This window comes from Ictidomys tridecemlineatus, chromosome 16, assembly GCF_052094955.1.
Source record: "Ictidomys tridecemlineatus isolate mIctTri1 chromosome 16, mIctTri1.hap1, whole genome shotgun sequence".
In the NCBI taxonomy this organism is placed as follows: domain Eukaryota; kingdom Metazoa; phylum Chordata; class Mammalia; order Rodentia; family Sciuridae; genus Ictidomys; species Ictidomys tridecemlineatus.
The window spans coordinates 20,282,452-20,305,926 of NC_135492.1; the positions used below are offsets into that span (position 1 = coordinate 20,282,452).

General features: G+C 39.8%; 1 protein-coding gene across 1 annotated transcript; it reads right to left on the bottom strand.

Annotated features, from left to right (window-relative positions):
* Positions 1-271: 271 nt before the first annotated feature.
* Positions 272-18,522, bottom strand: LOC144371237 (uncharacterized). Its single transcript, XM_078033652.1, has 6 exons — positions 18,433-18,522; positions 5,862-5,959; positions 4,870-5,021; positions 4,697-4,749; positions 3,834-4,453; positions 272-3,162 (listed from the first exon to the last, which is right to left on the bottom strand). The coding sequence occupies exons 1-6, from the start codon at positions 18,520-18,522 to the stop codon at positions 2,001-2,003; spliced, it is 2,175 nt and encodes a 724-aa protein (XP_077889778.1). The 3' UTR covers positions 272-2,000.
* Positions 18,523-23,475: the final 4,953 nt, after the last annotated feature.

The window sequence follows — 23,475 nt, forward strand, 5'->3', positions numbered from 1 at the left end:
TTATTCATGGGGAGATAACCTAAATTGGATGTAGTTTTTTAAAAAAAATTCACTGGTATAAAAGACCTTTAAAAAGGAAGAGATCAGCTGCAATTGTGGAAGAAACACCTGCAGAGCTACATCTGCTGATGTGGTTATTTGTGGGGTCCACACTCACAGCTGCAGCAAATTCACCACCTGAGCTACGAAGCGTTCAGTGCTAGAATGCCTGACTAGCATGCACAAGGCAGGATTTGGTCCCCAGGACTGGGAAAAGAAAAGAGAAAGCAACTCAAGTATAGGGCAAAATATATTTTGAGAAAGCGCCTCTCTAAACAATATACACAAATGACATTGTTTTATAATTCTCTTTAATGTGCCTACATACAGCACAATACATGAGCCTTATAACAAGCACAAGTGACAAGAGTGATGGTCCCAGAGTCATCAATAGATCAATAAGCAATCAAGCAAAAGGAAGATGCCAGCTGCAGGGTACACAGACACATCCCTATGGTCCCAGCTGCCAGCCTCACCCCATCTCAAAAAATAACAATTAAAAGGACTGTGGAGAAACTCAGTGCTAGAGCACTCCTGGGTGAAATCTGAACTAAGAAAGAGAGGAAAGAAGTTCAGAAGAGCCATTTCACCAATCTGTACCAAAGGCTGGAGTAGAGAGGCCTAAACTAACATATACAATATGTAATGAAACATTAGACACAAAAGACTTAAAATACGGAAAAATGGAATCTAACAATAAGAGAGATTTAACCCAGAAAAACATGTTGCTTTCAAATCTTCATGCTGATGCAATACTCCCCTCCAACCCAGTACCCTGGGTTGGAGGGGAGTATTTTAAAGTACTCTCAGAGTACTTTAAAAAAAAAAAGAAAGAAAAAAAGAAATGAAGGCACACACCATTGTCACACAGCTACAGTGGTTATCTCAAAATAAATAAATAAAATGAAATAAAATAAAATTTTCCTCATCTCTGAAAAAATTCAAATAGATCTGAAACAAGCAAAGTTCTCACCACATTTCTACATAAAGGGCTTTTTCCCAGTGTGATTTCTTAAATGCTGTTCAGAGGGACCTGGACAGTTGAAAGTGTTACTGCAATTTTTAAAGATAGAAAGGGGATTTTAACATGTGAATTCTTTTGTGCCTTTGGAGAAAACTCTCAAAGCTGAATACATCCCCATATGGCTTATCCTCAGCATTTTCTACACTATGAGTCTTTTCATACAACTGAAAAAAACTAGAACAGCTGAACCCTTTATATTTCTTACTTGCATAGGATTTATTCTTTTTATTCCAAAACAATATTCCCAGTCCTTAGGAAAAAAATGAGAAAACTAGAAGATTTCCTACATTTCTCACATTCACAGGGCTTCTCTGCATGAATGTTTTCATATATAAGAAAGGAAATGAAGCTGACAGAATGTAGCAAATCCCCCAAATTCAGAGGGATTTTTCTTCAATGTGAGTGAAATGGCTTTGAAGGCAACAGGGACAATGGAAAGATTTGTGATATTTTTCACATTTAAAGAGTTATTCAGTTGGAAGTTTGGTGTATGCCTTTAATTCCTCAGACTCGAGAGGCTGATTCTGAAGAATCAATGTTGGAGGCTAGCCTCAGCTTCTTAGGAAGACCCTAAGAAACTCAGCAACTCCCTGTCTCAAAATAAAAAGTAAAAAGGAACTGGAATGTAGCTCAGTGGTAGAGCACCACCAGGCTAAATCCCCAGTGGATCGATTGATCCTTTGCTCTCTCTCTCTCTCTCTCACACACACACACACACACACACACACACACACACACACATTCATACACACACACAAACACACACACACACACACACAAACACACACACACACACACACACACATTTTCAGCTGTGTGAGTCTCTCTTGTCTTTGAGGATGATATGAAATGTGATTTACCATATTTCACATTCAAAGGATTTTTCTCCAGTAAACTTCCTACATGTATATGAGTGAAACAGTAATAACAGAAGAGTTTACCAATTGTTTTCATGCATATGACTTCTATGAAGTATATGTTCTTTCACATGTGTGAAGCAGACAAGATGTGGCAAAGGCTTCTCCACATTGTTGACATTCATTGGGCTTTTCTCCATTATACATTTTTCCGTGTCTGTGAAAGTCACTGGATCTAGCAAAGGCTTTGTCACACTGCTTACATTATTAGGGCTTCTCTCCAGTATGAGTTTGTTGATGTGAGTGATGGTAAGAGGACTGAGTGAAGGCTTTGCCAGACTGCTTACATTCATAGGGCTTCTCTCCAGTATGAGTGTGTTTATGCATCTGAAGGTAAGAGGCAGTAGTGTAGGCTTTTCCACATTCTTTACATTCAGAGGGCTTCCCTCCAGTGTGTGTTCTTTCATGGCTCTTAAGCTTATAGAATGTAGCAAAGGCTTTCCACATTGTTTGCATTCATAGGGCTTCTCTTCAGTATGTGTTTTTCCATGTTTATGAAGCTGACAGGAAGTAGTAAAGGCTTTGCCACACTGCTTACATACATAGGAATTCTCTCCACTATGAATTCTTTTATGTATGTGAAGGTCACCAGATCTAGCAAAGGCTTTGCCACACTGCTTACATTCATAGGGCTTCTCTCCAGTATGCACTCTTCCATGTATTTGAAGTTCACTGGATCTAGCAAAGGCTTTGCCATACTGCTTACATTCATAGGGCTTCTCTCCAGTATGAATTTGTTCATGTGAGTGAAGGTGAGAGGACTCAGTGAAGGCTTTCCCACACTGCTTACATTCATAGAGCTTCTCTCCAGTATGAGTTCGTTCATGTATCTGAAGGTAAGAGGCAGCAGTAAAAGCTTTTCCACATTGTATACATTCATAGGGCTTTTCTCCGGTATGCATTATTCCATGAATGCGAAAATGACGGGATGAAGCAAATGTTTTTCCACATTGTTGACATGCAAAGGGTTTCTTTCTAGTATGTGTTCTTCCATGAATCTGAAGACAACTAGATGTAGCAAATGCTTTTCCACACTGCTTACATTCATAGGGCTTCTCTCCATTGTGTGTTTTTCCATGAATCTGAAGGTGACTAGATCTAGAAAAGGCTTTTCCACACTGTTTACATTCATAGGGCTTCTCTCCAGTGTGTGTTCTTCCATGAATCTGAAAATGACTAGATCTAGCAAAGACTTTTCAACACTGCTTACATACATAAGGCTTCTCTCTAGTATGTGTTCTTCCATGTTCATGAATTTGACAGGATGTAGCAAAAGCTTTGCCAAACTGCTTACATACATAGGGCTTCTCTCCACTATGAGTTCTTTCATGTCTGTGAAGGTACCAGATCTAGCAAAGGCTTTGCCAAACTGCTTACATTAATAAGGCTTCTCTCCAGTATGCACTCTTCCATGTATTTGAAGTTCACTGGATCTAGCAAAGGCTTTGCCACACTGCTTACATTCATAGAGCTTCTCTCCAGTATGCACTATTCTATGTATTTGAAGTTTACTAGATGTAGCAAAGGCTTTGCCACACTGCTTACAATCATAGGGCTTCTCTCCAGTATAAGTTCGTTCATGTATCTGAAGGTAAGAGGAAGCAGTAAAGGCTTTTCCACATTTTTCACATTCATAAGGCTTTTCTTCGGTATGCATTCTTCCATGTATGTGAAGATGACGCGATGAAGCAAATGTTTTTCCAGATTGTTGACATCCAAAGGGTTTCTTTCTAGTATGTGTTCTTCCATGAATCTGAAGGTAACTAGATCTAGTAAAGGCTTTTCCACACTCCTTACATTTATAGGGCTTCTCTCCAGTGTGTGTTTTTCCATGTCTGTTAAGGTGATAGGACATAGCAAATGCTTTTCCACATTGATTGCATTCATAAGGCTTCTCTCCAGTATGTGTTCTTCCATGTGCACGAAGCTTAGAGGATGTAGCAAAGGCTTTTCCACATTGTTTGCATTCATAAGGCTTCTCTCCAGTATGTGTCCTTCTATGTGCATGAAGCTGATGGAATGTAGGAAAGGCTTTTCCACACTGCTTACATACATAGGGGCTTTTCTCCTGTATGAGTTCTTCCATGTCTGTGAAGGTCACCAGATCTAGCAAAGGCTTTGCCACATTGTTGACATTCATAGGGCTTCTCTCCAGTGTGTGTTCTTTCATGGGTCTTAAGTTTATAGGATATAGCAAAGGCTTTTCCACATTGTTTACATTCATAGGGCTTCTCTCCAGTATGTGTTCTTCCATGTATAGGAAGCTGACGAGATGTAGCAAAGGCTTTGCCACACTGCTTACATTCATAGGGCTTCTCTCCAGTGTGAGTTCTTTCATATATGTGAAGGTCACCAGATCTAGCAAAGGCTTTGCCACACTGCTTACATTCATAGGGCTTCTCTCCAGTGTGAGTTCTTTCATGTATGTGAAGGTCACAAGATCTAGTAAAGGCTTTGCCACACTGCTTACATTCATAGGGCTTCTCTCCAGTATGTGTTTTCTGATGTATTCTAAGTAATCTGGGATAAGCAAAGTCTTTCCCACATACCTTACATTTAAATTGTGCATTCCCTCTGTGTGTGACATTGTGCTTTTGAAGACTTGTCTGTGAAATAAAGATTCGACCATCTTGTTTACATTCATAAAATTTCTCTCCAGAATCAGTTTTTCATATCTTCTAAATAAAGAGGAGAAATGAAAGCCTTTCCCACATACCTCACATTGAAAAGGTTTATCTCCACTGTGTATTATCATGTGTCTTTGAACACCTGGGAGAGAAGAAGAGGCTTCACCACATTGTTGACATTCATAGGGTTGCCCCCCAGTATGAGTTTCTTCATGTCTTTAAATGTCATTGGAACAACTGATGACTTTCCCACACACTGTACTTTCATATGGTCTATATCCAGTTTGTAACAACATTTGTGTGTCAACACTTTCGAGAGAAACCAGAGATTTCCTATATTGTTTAAATTCACATGGCTTCTCTTCATATTCTTCACGCTTATAGTATTTGTGTCCAGAGTGAGATGTGATGTGCCTATAAAGGAAAGAAGGACATATGAAATCATTTGCACACAAAATGAAGTCACATGGATTTAATCTATTAAAATTTGTCTTTGTTTGGTTAAAAATTGGAATCGATTTGAAGGTTTCCCCACACTATTCTGTAGGGAAAGTTTGAAGTTTACCATAGGACTTCTTTGAAGAAGAAGTGACCAGCACATAATTGATACCTAACTCATTCACAGTTTTCTATTTTTTTATAGGTCTTTAAATTTCTACCAACATCACATAAAGGCTAGATTTTCTGACTTGTTAAAGTTGCCTGAAAATAAAGAGATTAAAAGGAAACAATCCTTTCCAACACAGCTTCTCTATGGCTATTATTCACATAGTCATATTCACATATGCAATTTCATAGTCCTTTTGCATGTCAAATACTTTGAAAAGACTGAATACCTGTTACAGATAAGTATGTATTTCTGATAAAAAATATTATAAGAATAAATACATTTCAAATTATGCATACTTCTTCGGTTGGTTTGCTTTAAAAATTATATGACAGTTCTCAGATTCCCTCACGAATTCCTCTTGTGAGTACAGTTACCTTAGGTTTCTTTCACAGTTTTCAATCTGATCTTCAGTGGTCTTGTCTTCCCACTTGTTTCCTAAAATTAGACAACATAATAATCATTATGAATATTTAGGACCTAGAAATGCTTGGCCAAATTGTAGGTGCCATTTATGCTTCAATAATTCATCAACTGATTTCCTTTTCACCTTCTACATAAATGAGCAAAATAAACATGAGTTCTCGATTTGATTAATTTTAAAACCATCATTATTACCTATAAAAGCCAGGTTTCTGAGAACTTACAGCATCACATCTCTGTAAAGGATCTTCTGGGAAGCATCCAGAAAAGCCCACTCCTCCTTGGTGATGTTCACAGCCACATCCTCAAAGGTCACTGAGATCTGAAATATCCCACAAATGTATAGACAACTCCAAGACACATAATTATGAAGATATCCAACACACAGAACAAGGGGAGAATATTAAAAACTATGAGAGAAAGAAGGCAGATTACATTCAGGGGTAAACCAATTAGGTTAATGGCTTATTTTTTATCACAGACGTTGAAAGCAACAGGATCCTGAAACAACGTATTTCAAACACTGAAAAATAATGAATTCCAACTAAAAATACTGTATCCAGCAAAATTAAGCTTCAGATTTCACAATGAAATTAACATATTCCATGATAAACAAAAGATAAAAGAATTTGCAGCCAGAAAACCAGCACTGCAAGGCATTCTGAGCAAAACACTACAAGAAGAGGAATTGAAAAACAGCACCCAAAACTAACATTGGGAGGTAACCCAGTATAAAAAAAAAAACAAAAAATATAACCAAAAAGACAACGAGCCATATTAAAATAAATACATAAATAAGCATGTCTGGAAGAACAAACAATAGATCAATAATAACCTTAAACGTTAATGGCTTAAATTCACCAATAAAGAGACAAAAGCTAGTAACCTTGAATAAAAAAACGAATCCAACAATATGCTGCCTTTAGGAGACTCATATGACAGGAAAGGACATACACAGGTTGAAAGTGAAAGGCTGGGAAAAATCATACAACTCACATGGTCCTCTGAAGCAAGCAGGAGTTGCCATACTCATATCGAATAAAATCAACTTCAAACCTAATTTAATCAAAAGGGATAAAGAAGGCCACTATATACTGTTAAAAGGAACCATCCACCAACAAGACATAAAAATTATCAATATGTATGCACCAAACAATGGTCCTGCAACGTTCTTAAAATAAACTCTCCTCAAGTTCAAGAGTCAAATGGACCACAACACAATAATTACCAGAGACTTCAACACACCGCTCTCTCCTATGGACAGATCCACAAGACAAAAGCTGAATAAAGAAACTGTAGAACTCAATAACACAATTAATAACCTAGACTTAACCAAAATATATAAAATATATCAACCATCATCAAGTGGATACACATTCTTCTCAGCTCATGTAAATACACATGGATTCTTCTCAAAGATAGACCATATATTATGCCATAGGGCAACTCTTAGTAAATATAAATGGGTGGAGATAATATAATGGACCTTATCTGATCATTTAGAATGAAACTGGAAATCAATGATAAAAGAAGGAAGAAAAAATCCTGCATCTCCTGGAAAATGAACAATATGTTACTGAATGATCAATGGGTTACAGAAGACATAAAGGAAGAAATCAAAAAATTCTTACAAATAAATGAAAATACAGACACAACATATCGGAATCTATGGGACACAATGAAAGCAGTTTTAAAAGGGAAATTCATTGCCTGGAGTTCATTCCTCAAAAAAAGAAAAAACCAACAAATAAATGAACTCACATTTCATCTCAAAACCCTAGAAAAAGAACAGCAAAACAACAGCAAATGTAGCAGAAGGCAAGAAATAATTAAAATCAGAATGGAAATCAATGAAATTGAAACATAAAAAAACATTGAAAAATTGATAAAACTAAAAGTTGGTTCTTTGAAAAAATTAATAAGATAGACAGACCGTTAGCCATGCTAACGAAGAGAAGAGAGAGAACTCAAAATCCCAACATATGGAATGAAAAGGGCAATATCACAACAGATACTTCAGAAATACAGTAGATAATTAGTAATTATTTTGAAACCCTATATTCCAATAAAATAGAAGATAGTGAAGATATCGATAAATTTCTTAAGTCATATGACTTGCCCAGATGGAGTCAGGAAGATACACACAATTTAAACAGACCAATGACAAAAGAGAAAATAGAAGAAGCCATTAAAAGACTACCAACCAAGAAAAGCCCTGGAACAGATGGATATACAGCGGAGTTTTACAAAACCTTCAAAAAAGAATTAATACCAATACTTTTCAAGTTATTTCAAGTAACAGAAAAAGGAGATCTTCCAAATTTATTGTATGAGACCAACATCACCCTGATACTGAAACCAGACAAAGATACTTCAAAGAAATAAAACTACAGACCAATATCTCTAATGAACATAGATGCAAAAATCCTCAATAAAATCCTGGCGAATCGACTACAAAAGCATATCAAAAAAATTGTGCACCATGATCAAGTAGGATTCATCCCTGGGATGCAAGGCTGGGTAAATATACAGAAATCAATAAATGTTATTCACCACATCAATAGACTTAAAAAACCACATGATCATCTCGATAGATGCAGAAAAAGCATTCGATAAAGTACAACATCCCCTTATGTTCAAAATACTAGAAAAACAAGGGATAACAGAATCTTACCTCAACATCGTAAAAGGTATATATGCAAAACCTCAGGCTAGCACTATTCTGAATGGAGGAAAAACTGAAGGCATTCCCTCTAAAATCTAGAACAAGACAGGGATGCCCTCTATCACCACTTCTATTCAATATAGTTCTCAAAACACTGGCCAGAGCAATTAGACAGACGAAAGAAATTAAAGACATAAAAATAGGAAAAGAGGAACTTAAATTATCACTATTTGTGGATGATATGATAATATATCTAACAGACCCAACAGGGTCTACAAAGAAACTACTAGAGTTAATAAATGAATTCAGCAAATATAAAATCAACTCGCATAAATCAAAGGCATTCCTGTATATCAGCACCAAATCTTATGAAATAGAAATGAGGACAACCACCCCATTCACAATATCCTCAAAAAAAAAATAAAATACTTGGGAATCAACCTAACAAAAGAGGTGAAAGATTTATACAATAAAAACTACAGAACCCTAAAGAGAGAAATAGAAGACATTAGAAGATGAAAAAATATACCCTGTTCATGGATATGAAGAACTAACATCATCAAAATGGAAATATTACTCAAAGTTCTCTATAGTTTCAATGCAATGCCAATCAAAATCCCAAGGGCATTTCTTGTAGAAAGAGACAAAGCAATTATGAAATTCATATGGAAAAACAAAAGACCCAGAATAGCAAAAGCAATTCTAAGCAGGAAGTGTGAGTCAGGCGGTATAGTGATACCAGAGTTCAAACTATACTACAGAGCAATAGTCACAACAACAGCATGGTACTGGTACCAAAACAGGCGGGTGGATGAATGGTACAGAATAGAGGACACAGAGACCAATCCACAAAATTACAACTATCCTATATTTGATAAAGGGGCTAAAAGCATGCAATGGAGGAAGGATAGCATACTCAACAAATGGTGCTGGGAAACTCAAAAAAATTAACAATAAGAAAACAAATAAGGGCTGGGGATGTGGCTCAAGTTGTAGCGCACTCGCCTGGCGTGCATGCGGTCCAGGTTCGATCCATCACCTACAAAACAAAAATGTTGTGTCCGCCAAGAACTAAAATAAATAAATGTTAAAACTCTTTTCTCTTGGGCTGGGGATTGGCTTAAGCGGTAGCGCGCTCGCTGGGCATGCGTGCGGCCCGGGTTCGATCCTCAGCACCACATACAAACAAAGATGTTGTGTCCCCCAAAAACTAAAAAAATAAAATATTTAAAAAATCTCTCTCTCACTCTCTCTTTCTCTCTCTCTAAAAACTCTTCTCTCTCTCTCTCTCTCTCTCTCTCTCTCTCTCTCTCTCTCTCCCTATCTCTCTCTCTCTTAAAAAAAACAAACAAACAAAAAAAACCCAATAACCCAATGAACAAATGGGCCAAAGACTTGAACAGACACTTCTCAGAGGAGGACATACAATCAATCAACAAGTACATGAAAAAATGCTCACCATCTCTAGCAGTCAGAGAAATGCAAATCAAAACCACGCTAAGATACCATCTCACTCCAGTAAGATTGGCAGCTATTATGAAGTCAAATAACAACAAGTGCTGGCGAGGATGTGGGGAAAGGGGTACTCTTATACATTGCTGGTGGGACTGCAAATTGGTGCGGCCAATTTGGAAAGCTGTATGGAGATTCCTGGGAAAGCTGGAAATGGAACCACCATTTGACCTAGCTATTGCCCTTCTCGGACTATTCCCTGAAGACCTTAAAAGTGCATACTACAGGGATACTGCCACATCAATGTCATAGCAGCACAATTCACAATATCTAGACTTTGGAACCAACACAGATGCCCTTCAATAGATGAATGGATAAAAAAAAAATGTGGCATTTATACACAATGGAGTATTACGCAGAACTAAAAAATGACAAAATCATGGAATTTGCAGGGAAATGGATGGCATTTGAGCAGATTATGCTAAGTGAAGCTACCCAATCCCTAAAAAACAAATGCCAAATGTCTTCTTTGATATAAAGAGATATAAAGAGAGCAACTAAGAACAGAGCAGGGAGGAAGAGCAGGAGAAAAAGACTAACATTAAACAGAGAAATGAGGTGGGAAGAAAATGGAGAGAAAAGGGAAATTGCATGGAAATGGAAGGAGACCCTCATTGTTATACAAAATTACATATAAGAGGTTGTGAGGGGAATGGGAAAAAAAAACAAGGAGAGAAATGAATTGTAGTAGTTGAGGTAGAGAGAGAAGACGGGAGGGGATGAAAGGGGGGATAGTAGAGGATAGGAAAGGTAGCAGAATACAGCAGTCACTAATATGGCATCATGTAAAAACGTGGATATGTAACCGATGTGATTCTACAATCTGTAATTGGGATAAAAATGGGAGTTCATAACCCACTTGAATCTAATGTATAAAATACGATATGTCAAGAGCTTTGTAATGTTTTACACAACCAATAAAAAATGAGAAAAAAAAGAAAGAAAGAACTCAATGATCTAAAAATGTCACCATGGGCTGGAGATGTGGCTCAAGTGGTAGCGCGCTCGCCTGGCATGCATGCGACCCGGGTTCGATCCTCAGCACCACGTACAAACAAAGATGTTTTGTCCGCCAAAAAACTAAATAAAATATTTTAAAAAATTCTCTTCTCTCTCTTTAAAAATAAAATTGTCACCTTGTCCAAAAAACAGCCTTACAAAGTTTTATAACTCTCAAAACAATCTTCTTAATAAACAGCAGGCGCTACTTTTCTAAGTCTCACAGCAAAATGAATATCCAATGATTGTCAAACTCTTCTTAACAGCAGCCAGTTCACTACCATAATATACATTTATGAGACACATACCAATGTTCTGCTCAAAGACATTTTGATCAAGGATGGGCCACATTTGCAATGATTGTCTGTTGTGAAAGAGATTCATTGTGCCTGTAGCAATGGTGGTGCAAACAAACCTAAGGCAGAAGCTCTTCCAGAGTGTGGTAAAGCAACAAGTTTGTAGCCCAGAATTCTGAACTATCCCACACAGTCTACGTGTGAAATAGGCCACCACTTACATCTGTAAGCATGCTATGATGTCTGCACAGTGATGGAACAGACAAAGAAAATGTTTCTGCCACTTACACAGAAGCATACTCAAGGACTGAAACCATACAGAACCACCCCAAACAATGAAGAACCCACAATTACCCTCTGAGACATCAGCCCAACTCTGTCAGGACAATGATGCAGACAGGAGGGCTTCATGGACCTTCAACCAAACGGGAAGCACACTGAGGTTTCAGGGTCACAGCAACACTCCACAGGACATAAACCACACCCCTAAAAGTGGACCACCAGTGAAATCCCATGTATGCTCAAAGAATATGAGAGCTAAAGCAGAAATCAGATCACAAGAAGCTGAAAAGCCTCCAGGGAAAAAGACATTAAACACAGGGCTCTGAACAGACACAGGACAAAGAGGTGACTCAAGAAAAAAAGTGACCATTTTGAAAGAAAAAAATGTAAAAGTCCATCATAGGAATTTCATAGAGGACACCAGAGGTGGCGCTGTATTGGTATCTAAGTCATCCAACGCACATTTCAGAAAACAAGAGCTAAAAGCAACCAATGAAACTGCCACTTCAGAAAACCAGAGAAAGAAGAGCACGGTAAACCTAAATTGACCACAGGTAGGTAACAGAGAAGGTGTTGGTGAAACCACAATCAGGAAATCCGCAGTCTGCAAATAAAGTTCTTCATGAACATCTGCATCACTGATTAACCGACAAAAGGCTAAGAATACAGAGGACAGGGACTGGGGTTTTGGCTCAGTGGAAGACTGCTTTTCTAGTGCTTGGAAGAAACTGGGTTCAATCCTCACTGCCACATAAAAAGAAAAAAATAAAAAGTGTAAAATATACAATAATATTAAAGAAAAAAGCATCGAGGACTGAAAAGCTACTAACAGATTTAAAAGTGTCATCGTCAACAGTGCATTGGGACTACAAGATTATCATAAATGTGCTTGACACAAATTAGACAACTGCAGAAACTGGACCACTTCTTTGAGAGATACAATCTCCTACAACTCACACAAAAGGGGAAATACACAAAATAGATGCATCCATGGCTGCTGAGAAAACCAGACTCAGAAACTAATTACTTCCTAAAAAGGCAAGGCAAGGCTCTGACATCTCAAACAGGCTTCCATGAGACACATAAGAACTGCCACCAGTTTTCTACTTTGTTTCCAGAACATAACAGCTGAGTTAACACCTCCTAAGTCTCCCTGAGGCATAAGTTACCATATTATCCAAAATAAATAGATGAAGAAAAGTATGAAACAGAAGACTATGAATGATGCTCATAAACATAAATGCAAATTTTAATCATAAATGCAAAAAACTGTACAATTAAGTCATCACACTCCAGGTGTCTATGCAAATGATGTGAAAATTATGGGCACAGGAACTCTCACTGCAGTGACTACAGCAGCCATATCCACAACGGCCCAAAGCTAGATGCAAGGAAGACGCACCATTCAATACTGAATTGAAAAGCTGAAGTTTAACCACACCAAAGAGCATCACCCAGAAAATGAGCTCTGCAGCCTGGAAAGATACAGCACCCTTAAAGGCAGACTGGAAAGTGAGAGAAGCCAGTTTGAAATGGCCAAGTGCAGTAAGATTCCAAGTCAAGAACATTCTGGAAAAGACAACATTATAGATGCACTAGCAAAACTGATGGGTGCCAGAGATATAGGAAGCAGAGAGGGAGGAAGAAATGAGGAGGAGTGATGAACAAGTAGAACACAGGATTCCCAGAGAAGAAGATTCTCTTCTGTATGACATTATCTTGTATACGACGTGACACACACAATCACATCACAAGGAAGAGGAACCCTAAAATAAAGGATAAACTTTGGCTTATCCAAAATGTTGCTTCATCCATTCTCTTTATCCAATGTTCAACACCCTACACCAATTCAATATTTTGAAAACAGTGGAGACTATCAGCTGGAGAGAAGGGGTATTTGATACTATATGTAATGGCACATTTAAATGTCACCTTGATTGGATTAAAGGATGCTGATGATTAATGAGCTTCTGGGTGTGTCTATGAGGGTATGTCTACAAATGACTGGCATAAGGGATAGTGAGCCAAACTGGAGAACCTCCTTAAGCTAGGCAGCACCATCGAATAGGATGGTGTCTTGGGTGGAACAAAATTCTTCACTCTCCCAAAGTGAACTCTGTCAGTGATTCTCTAGTGAGTTTCTAGAATCTTTGCTCTGGACTAAGGCAGCACCATTGATCCCTATTGTTCTGTGGCTTCAGCCTCTGGGACTCTGCAGCTACTACTTCTGAAGCTCTCCAGCCTGCCGATGGCCACTGTGGACATCCACCTTCAGGTCAAGTACACCAATCTAATGACTCCCCTTTGATAATCATACTTCCTCTTGATACTGTTCCTCTAGAGAACACTGACTAATAAACTATGTAAGCCTAAAATTGCTCATAAAAACAAAGTTTATCTAATAAAGAAGTAAATAAACTATCAAGCCATGAAGTTTTAAAAATGTATACATAAGAAACAATATTAATATGCTAAATACATTTTTTATAATAATGCAAAAATAAAGCAAAGAGTCATAGTTACAAATTTCAAAAGTATGAACAAAAGTAAGAAAACTGATTTTCAATACTATTTCATCTGGAAAGAAATTGGATGATAACTCTTCAAAACTCACTCTAACTGCTGGTGTAGTGGTGTGCACCTGTAATTTCAGCCACTAGGGAGGTCAAGGCAGGGAAATGGCAAAAGTTTGAGGCCCGTCTCAGCAACAGAGCAAGACACTCAGGAATTTAGTGAGACTGGTCTTCATCAAAAATAAAAAGGGGGTCTGGGACTGTAGCTGAGTGGCAGACCACTTGCTAACATGTGTGAGGCACTGGGTATGATCCTCAGCACCACAGAAAAATAAATAAAATAAAGGTATTCTATCCATCTACAACTATACAATATTTTAAAAAAGGAAAAAGAAAAAATAAATAAATAAGAAGGGCTGAGGATGTGCTCAGTGGTCAAGTGCCTGTAGGTTTATTCCCCAGTAAAATGCCTGCACAACTCCAGAACATTCCTCACAAATTGAAATTTATTTCTGGAAGATAACTAAGCATGAGCAAGTCCATGGCATCAATTCCCAGCACTCAATAAGGAAGCAAATAAATAAACAACAGACTACAATACTAATTCTCTTGGGCTGGAGAGTAGCTTGAAAAAATACATGTAATTAGATAAACATGATTATGATACAAAAGGTACACAATTAGAGGCATAAAAACACAAAAAAATCAGTAGAAAGACACCACACTTTCTCACAAAGATTGAATGTTCCCATGTTATAAACTCTCTAAAAAACACTGAGCTTTCAACCAACTTCTGTGAAATTTAGGGCATGGTTTACTGTATTTTGGAGGTAAACATAAGAAAAAGTATATCTAAAAATGGAAATAGGAGGGTTGGGATTCTGACTCAGAAGTAGAGTGTTTCCCTAGCACATGAGACACCCTAGTTTTGATCCTCAGCTCCACATAAAAATAAATAAATAGCTGTTGTGTCCAACTACAGCAACAACAAAAAATACTCTTCAAAAAAATTGAAAACAGTAAACTGTATCTAAGACCAAGCAACAGGACAGAGAGAATAGAAAGAGCATTTATGTTGTACAGGACAGAGAGAATAGAAAGAGCATTTATGTTACTCCCAAGTTTCATAAGCTAAAAGGCTAGCTCCCAAAAGTTTGGCCCCACGAGGAAGCAGTTGGGAGGGAATAGGAATTAGGTGACATGGTGAGGGGATCAGCACCATTATTTAAACACATGGATCTCTTCTTTGCAGAAAACAGGTGTCATTTACTCTTTCACTGATATTCAGTGATAAAATGATGACAGTTAGGTATTCAAGGCATTGCCAAAGTTGTCCTTAAAAATTACAATGAAGACGGGTGTGCTGGTACAAACCTGTAACCCCAGCAGCCCTAGATGATGTAGCAAGACTCTGTCTCAAAACAAAGAATCTAAAAGAGGCTGATGGTTAAGCATCTCTGGGTACCATTCCTGATACCAAAAAACCACACAATTCACTTGAACCTGCCAAGTTAGGACAACAACGGTGAAAACTGTCGTCCTTTGTAAAATTCATCACCTTGTGAAGGACAGATACTAGTTTTCATGAAATCACATTCATAAATTAGTAGAATTGGACTCAAATTTTGCAGCAATAATGCAAGACAGAGTTTCTCTGTATCTTACGTAGTATTTTGGAATCTAGGGTTGGATTTCAATTTGAAACCACTGAAAAGACAAATCTGAATCTTACAAACTTTCTACACATATTCAGGGGTAGCAAAAGGTAAAATAGGTAATTAGATGTTTTTTTTTTTCTTTTTTTCTTTTTTCTTTTTTGTTTGATGCCCTCGAGATTAAACCCAGAGATATTTTACTACTGAGCCACATCCACAGTCATTTTTATATTTTATTTTGAGGAGTAGTCTCACCAGGTTACATAAGGCCTCGCTAAGTTGCTAAGGCTGTCCTCAAATTTGCAACACTCCTGTCTCAGCCTCTGGAGCAGGAAGGATCACAGGTGTGCACCACTGTACCTGGCTGTAAGCTGGGATTTTTAACAACAACAACCAAAAAAAAGGTGGATTTTAATCCACCTCTCTCTTGCCTCTTTAATAATAGTCTATCCCATTTGACTCTGAATAAATAAACCTGGGCCTCACATTAAGTGAGCAAATCATTTCAAAGTGATACACAAAAAGCTTTGGTGCTGAGGGAGCACAGATGTGTCAGGCTCAAGGGGCAGGGAAGGTCCCTGACAGCTGGGACATGCTTTCTCCTGGTCTTGCTCAAGGAAAGCATCCAGGATCACCCTCCCAGGCACCTGGACCATGACTCCAGTCTATGAGGCTTTACAGGTTTGCACAGCTCTGCACTGGGGTGGGTGGTCCTTATGCTCCAGGAGAGGTTTTGCTCCTTCACATTATGAGAGACGAAAAGGGTAGGAGTCACTGCTCACCTGGCCCCTCAGCACCAGCATCAACAGGCTGAGTGTTCGCCTGTCTCCAAGGAATGGGAACAGAGCTTGGGAAAAACAAGGTCTCAAGGATGTAGCTGTTTAGATGAGGCCTTTTCCAGAAGATTTCTCAGCCCAGGGCCCCCAGCAGCTTCCCTGAGAGGCTGCACCCCACACCTTAGGCTGTCCTCTAGGAGCAGCTGACCCAGAGCCTGAAATTCTGTTCACCTTGCAAGGCACAGGGAAGCTATGGGCACTCTGTGGCAGCTCCAGGAGAGGATAGTGGCTGAGGACATGGGATTCTGGGAGGTGCCCAAAGGGAACCTCTGCCCAAGAAATCTGACATGGTGCCTACACCTAAGGAAGATAAAAGAAAAAGCACAAGATTTTTACAGCTGTGAACTCAAGTTCTCTATACAGTTGCATCTACATCAAAGAACCTTCAGAGTACTTGACTTTGACTAACTAGACCACCATGAGGGTGGAAAAGCAGGGTTCTGTATGGAGAGCAAATATTATCTTGGGCTATTATAAGCCCTTAAATAGCACATCATCTTAATTTCTTATATCAGACCACAATCTCAAAACTTCTCAGAATATATCACTGACCTTACGAGACATCTCCAAAATCTACCAAAGCTCAGAATGCAGTAACAGACATACAGAATTTATTTGCTTTGTTTTTTTCTGTACCCCACCAATCTGATGTTCCTACCAATGCAATTGGTTAATGCAGTGATACACAGTTTCTTTTATAAAAGTTCATGGAGGCCAGGCAAAGTGGCACACAACTATAATCCCAACAGCTTGAGAGGCTAAGATAGGAGGATTGCTAAATTCAAAGCCAGACTCAGCAACTTAGTGAGACCATCAGGAACTTAGTGATATTATGTCTGAAAATACAATACAAAAAAAACTTGGAATGTGGCTCAGTGTTTAAGTGCCCCTGGGTTTAATCTCTGGTATATTAAAAAAGGAAAAAGTAGAAGGAAAAAAAATGAAAGAAAGAAAGAAAATAAAGAAGAAAGCAAGAAAAAAAGAAGTGATGTAATCTTTTCCAGGGAGGGTCACACACATTATTCAGGGTAACTTTAATCCATGTTCCTTAGTATGATAATTAATATTTGGGTTAAAATAATGTATTTTTTGTAGCTGGGGTTGTCGATGACTTTAATCCCAACAGATTGGGAAGCTGAGGCAGGAGGATCACAACTTTCAGCCAGAGTTGAGCACCATAGCCACATCCTTTCTGAAAATCATACTGAAAAGAGCTGGGGATAAAGGACAGTAAAGGAATCAGACATTATTGTAGTGGCAACCAATTTTTTCACAAAAAAAAAAAAATTAACTGGGTTTTCCAGAAATCTGCACCATGGCTAATTTTAGGACTATCAATAAAAGAGTATCCACAAAAAAGTTCAGTGTAGATAAACTTCCTATTTTTGTGTTGCCCTACTTTACTGGGCAGCTAGTCTGGAAGAAATCAGCACTCCTGGGCTGGGGATGTGGCTCAAGCGGTAGTGCGCTCGCCTGCCATGCGTGCGGCCCGGGTTCGATCCTCAGCACCACATACAAACAAATATGTTGTGTTTGCCGAGAATCAAAAAATAAATATTAAAAAAAAATTCTCTCTCTCTCTAAAACAAAAAAAAAAAAAAAGAAAGAAATCAGCACTCCAGGTGTTGGACTCCCCGTTACTAGTTTTTTACACACTTGTATCCAGAATAATAGTTTGTAGTAATGTTCAAACAAGGCCTCTGGCCTCGAGCTGGGCTTCACAAATAAGTCACCAACTGGGCTCCATGGTAACAGCTGGTGGGGGAGGAAAGAAAGGGGAGAAGAAGCTCTGCCCTCCTCAGGTGCTGTCCTTGAAGGGTTAACTTGGCCAGAACAGAGAAAGAAAAACCTGCTTTTATGTGTGTGATGTGACAACTTGACTATGGTGACTCCACTTTGTGAACTCAGCCATGACACTCAAAAAGCTCATGACTGGGGCAGTTTGTATTCTTTTGTTCATGAAAATTCCTAAAGAACACAGAATGATCTATGGGGCCTACTGGAGACTAACTGACCACAACTTTCAGGCTTACTTACGTTGACTGAACCCCCAAACTTTACTTTTGTGGTTTCTGTGCTTAAATATGGAGCCAACTGAAGGCAGGGGCACCACACCGACCATCTCATTCTTTCGAGAGCAGAGTGTCTGCAACTGGCCAGCAATAAAGGCTTAACTGGAATGAGACTCTGTGGTCTGAGAGTTATTTGGGGGTCCCTGTATTTCAATGTGAACGTCTGACCCCCTCTCCTTACATACTGGGTATAAAATTTTGAAACCACCTGAACTCAATTTTCAAGGGATGGATGGATTGATTACAGCAAAAGCATTGCCCTCTGAGACTGGCTGCAGCCAGATAAACCTGTTTACAACTATCTTCAGTGCCTTGTCTCCTTTGTCCCTACATCATTATTACCCTGTGTGCTTACCTAACTACAGGACTGGTGTGACTCTACATCATGGACTCTCAGAAAAGGGAGCAGTTATACTGTATTGATGTAGCCCAGAATTCCATATCCCTGGGATCTATAAACAACCCCCTTATTCCCTTTAAAGCAGTTATTTTGACCAAACACGAGGAAGTGTTGAGTGATCATTCTTTTTCCTCAAGGATAATATTCACAAAGAGAAAACAAATGCTTTCAAAAGTGTTCTTGCCAGGGACATTGGCACAAGCCTGTAACCCCAGTTAAGCGGGAGGCTGAAGCAGGAGGATCACAAATTGGAGGCCAGCCCAGATTCCAACACAAAGGGAAGGGAGAAAGAGAGGGGGGAAGGGAGGGGGGAAGGGAGGGGGTAAGGAAGATTGATTCTTTCCACTATTTCACTAAGCGATAATGACAATTAGCAGACGGTGTCTATTTGAAACCAGTGGGAAGAAGGAATGTCTGGCTGAGCTGTGAGGTGGAGAGAAGGTGGCCTTTTAGAGGGCAGGTGGCGCCTGCAATTTGGAGGACGTCCACTAGGTGGAGCTCCACAGAGAGAAGAAAGGTGCATTTTTGGTCCTGCTTCCTACACGTTGGGAAAAGTGAGTGCGGGTCACAGGTAGGGAGCAAAAGAGACACCTGGGACCTGAGCCTCCCTTCCAAACCCAGGGAACCAGGGGACAGGACCCAGGGCCACCCGACAGCGGCGACTCAGGGCGCCACTCAGCAGCTTGCCCGCCCGCCGGGCCCAAAGGCAGGTGCTTACTGCCTACATTCAGCGAACTCACCATTTTTGGCTTCTCTGGTGACCTGGCGTCCTCTGGAGGAACCTGCGGGCACCCGAGATCCCCGAGAACACGGCAGCCCAGTCACTGGGGTCCCTGGAGCAGAGAACACGGGGCCTGGAGCAGGAGTAGCCCATTTGGTGAGGAAGAAAAGCCCGGGAGCTTGCGGCAGCCCGCCCTTTCCCTCCCTTTGCGCACTGATTGGACAGTTACACCAAGCGACCCGGATGGATGGCCTCCAGGCCCGCCTCTGGATCGTGACTGACAGCTAACAGCATCCAATCGCTGGCTGAAATTGGGTAGAGTGACAGATTCTTGGCCCCAGCCCTTTTCAGGAGGAGCTTCCTGGCTGTGCTGAGAAGGAATCCAGGTGGGAAACCTTGGCTTAGCCTCTGGGACAGAGGTGACACGTGGCGCTGAGCTAGGCTTCAGCCATAGAGTGCTTTCCGAGCATGGCGAGGCCCTGGGTTTAACCTCAACACAAAAACAAAGCACAGCTTCTCCAGGAGGCTGAGGCTGGAGGAGCCCAAGGTCACGTCTGCATCTGCAAACAGTGAGACCCTGTCTACAAATAAAATGAAAAGGTGGGGATGGAGCTCAGAGGACCGGGTCAAGCCCCACTGGGTTTGTTCCCCAGTACCTTAAAAAAGAAAGAACGATATATTATTTTATATTATATATATAATCTATATTTTATATATTTTTGTATATATAAAATATATATAATATATTTTTTATAAAATATATAGAATATATTATATATTTTTATACAAAAAATATGTATTTTATATAATATAGTCTCTATATATTATATGTATTTTATATATAAAATATGTATTTTATATAATATATTCTATATATAGAATGGATATTTTCTATAATATATTTTATATATATTATATATATATATTTCTCACACTAAGTACATCTAATCAGAATATTTTCTATAATATATATATATTATAAAAAATAATATATATATATTAATATATATATATATATTTATATATATATATTTTTTCCCCAGCTGATGCGACCTCAAGTGACTTAGAAAGACACTGTCTCCAAATTTTTGAAACACTTTTTAAAGATATCATTTATATGACCCATATATAATATCAAAAAATGAAAACAATTTGAAAACTATTTAGTAATTCTCCTGACCTCCTGCCCTCTGTTGCTTTGAGGAGGCTCCTGACCTACAAAAGGAAGCAACTGGGGTTGGCTCTGATGCCCAAGGCTCCCTCCCTAGCAGAAAGGGTGGGGGAGGAAGGAAGGCAATCCTCTAGGGCAGCAATATGCTGTGGAAATAAAATGGGTGCTTTGTGCTTAGTGTAGATGTTCTACTTCGAATGTTAGGAAGTCTTCTGCAGAAATGTGACTCTGGTGACCCCACAGGTCTGTTCAGATGTTCACCCAAAACCAAACAGAAACGATTATGATGCAAAGCAGGAAAGAAACTTTGACCAGTGCACCTACACCAGGAAGACAAAAAACCCCTGTCCTTACCCTGTCTTCAGATGCTGACAAGGACTTTGAGATTTTATAGAAAGGGTAATCAGAGGAATGTATGGATAGGGGAAATTGTATGTAGGATTTAGTATTATCTGTAGAATTTAAGCTTCAGGCATCTGTGGTCTTATAACTTCTCTGTGAGCTCACACTCACTTGCCCCGTGGACGCATGTCACTGTATTGCAAAGACTGACCTCACTTTGTCAGGAGGAAGTCCCCCTCCAGTGTATTCTTTCCATGTCAAGGTTTTCAAGAAAAGCCACAAGCCATAGGAAGCAACATACCCCCAGGAGCTGACCCAGCACTCTCAGCATTCTGGGTTTGAACCGATAGTCCAACCAGAAAGAAACGAAAACCCTTCTCAGCTGGGTCCCTTAACCCTGCATATAAACCATAAAAAATTGCCACTTGAGGCCAACACTGTCTGTCATGTCTATCCCCCTCTTGGAAATTAAGTACATTTTTTTTCTCTACTCTTAATTTGGGATTTGTGAAGTCTATCACATCCTGCTCACTGGCCCAAGTTCATTCTACCGAACAATATTGCCCATGGCCAAGGGGGGGCAATTGTGTAAAAAGTCGTATTCCCACAATGTGTGGAAAAGTGGTCATATAGCTGCCAGGGCTGAGAATTGAATTCCAGGTGCCTTTATTGTCCCCCATGGTAGAGATTGAATTGAGGGCAGGGGCACTTTGCCACTGAGCATCCCTTTTATTGTGGTTCAAAGAAGGTGGGTGTGAGCATAACTGTAATGGGCCTGAGAGAATAACTCCAGATGGTGACTCCAAGCTACTATCAATCCAATGAAGAGGTTGACAAATCAGAGGGTGAGACCCAGCATGGTTGTTTATTCCTGTGATCATAGAGGTTCAGGAGGCTAAGACAGGAGGATTTCTAGTTCTAATCTAGCATCAGCAAAAATGAGGTGCTAAGCAACTCAATGAGAGCCTGACTCTAAATAAAATACCAAACATGGCTGGTTATGAAAATATAGTATTTTGCCTTAAATGTACAATTGAGATATAAGAAAGGCAACCTGAGGGCAATTAGAGCAAAATGGAGAGTCACGTGTACAGCCTCAGACTGTGGATGTGGAAGATCTCGTGCACCTGAACCATCCTGGACCCACAGGAGGTCGGGGAGGGGTCACCCTGACCAAGAGAGAAAGAAGCAGTGTTGATTTAGGTAAAGTCAAAAGTGTCTAGGTCCAAAATGCACTCAATTCAAGAAGACTTTCCTGGCACAAAAGGACAAAGGGAGTTGGGGACAACTAAGTGTGTATTGCTTTATATACAAATATGTGGGGGTTTTGATACCAGGGATTTGACTGCGCGCTGCCTAACCACTGAGCCAAACTTCCAGCTCTTTTTTACTTTGACACAGGGTCTGGCTAAGAGGCTTAGGGACTCCCTAAGCTGCAGAGGCTGCTTCCAACTTGCAGTTTTCCTGCATTAACCTCCCAATCCACTGGGATTTCAGGAATGTGCTACTCTTCCCTGCAGGATGCTTCTTTAAACAGCCCAGTTGGACACAGGGAAACCCAGGTAAAGATCTGGAAGTTGGTGCACCCCATAGTACTTTGCCAAAGAGGAACTGGGGTGGGAAGCGGGGACCCTTGTGAACTAGAGGATAGAATGCTGACTGCAACTTGCCTACTCGCCCAGATGTTCCATCCTGTCACACTGTCAGAAAAAGCTGTGCTTTTTCTGTACCTGTGTCTCTTAGTCTTTTAGGGGACACAGGCAAGAATGGTGGGAACAGACGGTTAAGAGAATAATCCTGTAAAATGGGCCCGCCGTGCTGACCTGCACATGCATGATTTCCAAAAATCAATTTACCTGCAACTCTGCCTGGCCCAAGTGGACAGGAGATGTCACATTCCTCAGCCAACTGCCTGTGATCTGCATGAGAAATGCAGGCAGGAAAGCCCCTAAGAGGAACCCAAGTGACTATGTGGGGACAGACTTTGTGACTCTTTCCACAGACCAGATTTTGGAAGAAAGGATAATTCTTTGGATAAGAATCCAATTAGAATTGCTCAGCATGGGCCAAGGTGACATAGAGTTGCCATGACCCTCGAGACTTGAAAGTATGATGTCACCCTGCTGTCGAAAGTCCAAAAGAGCACCTAGGCAGGACTCTCTGGAAACTTCCCACGAACTCCAATAAAACTAGAGTGAAGAAGAGGCACAGGGTCCCTCTGCTGTCTGAGAGGACCCACTCTCGCCCTTGAGAATGTCCCCTTCTACTTCAAGAAGTTCATGCCTGTTACAGGGCGACATGTCTGAAAACTTTCTGATGTGATTGCAAAAATCAAGGGTTCAAGGGGGTCTTGTCACTGCCTCAGTTTCTCAGG

Bases quoted from the DNA above. Each gene is read 5' to 3' on its own strand.
- LOC144371237 (XM_078033652.1), bottom strand. From the start codon at position 18,522: ATGAGATGGTCGGTGTGGTGCCCCTGCCTTCAGTTGGCTCCATATTTA. The intron at 5,960-18,432 runs GTAAGTAAGCCT...GGGATATTTCAG, and splicing joins AGTTTGGGGGTTCAGTCAAC to ATCTCAGTGACCTTTGAGGA. The intron at 4,750-4,869 runs GTACAGTGTGTG...CTTCTCTCCCAG, and splicing joins TGGATATAGACCATATGAAA to GTGTTCAAAGACACATGATA.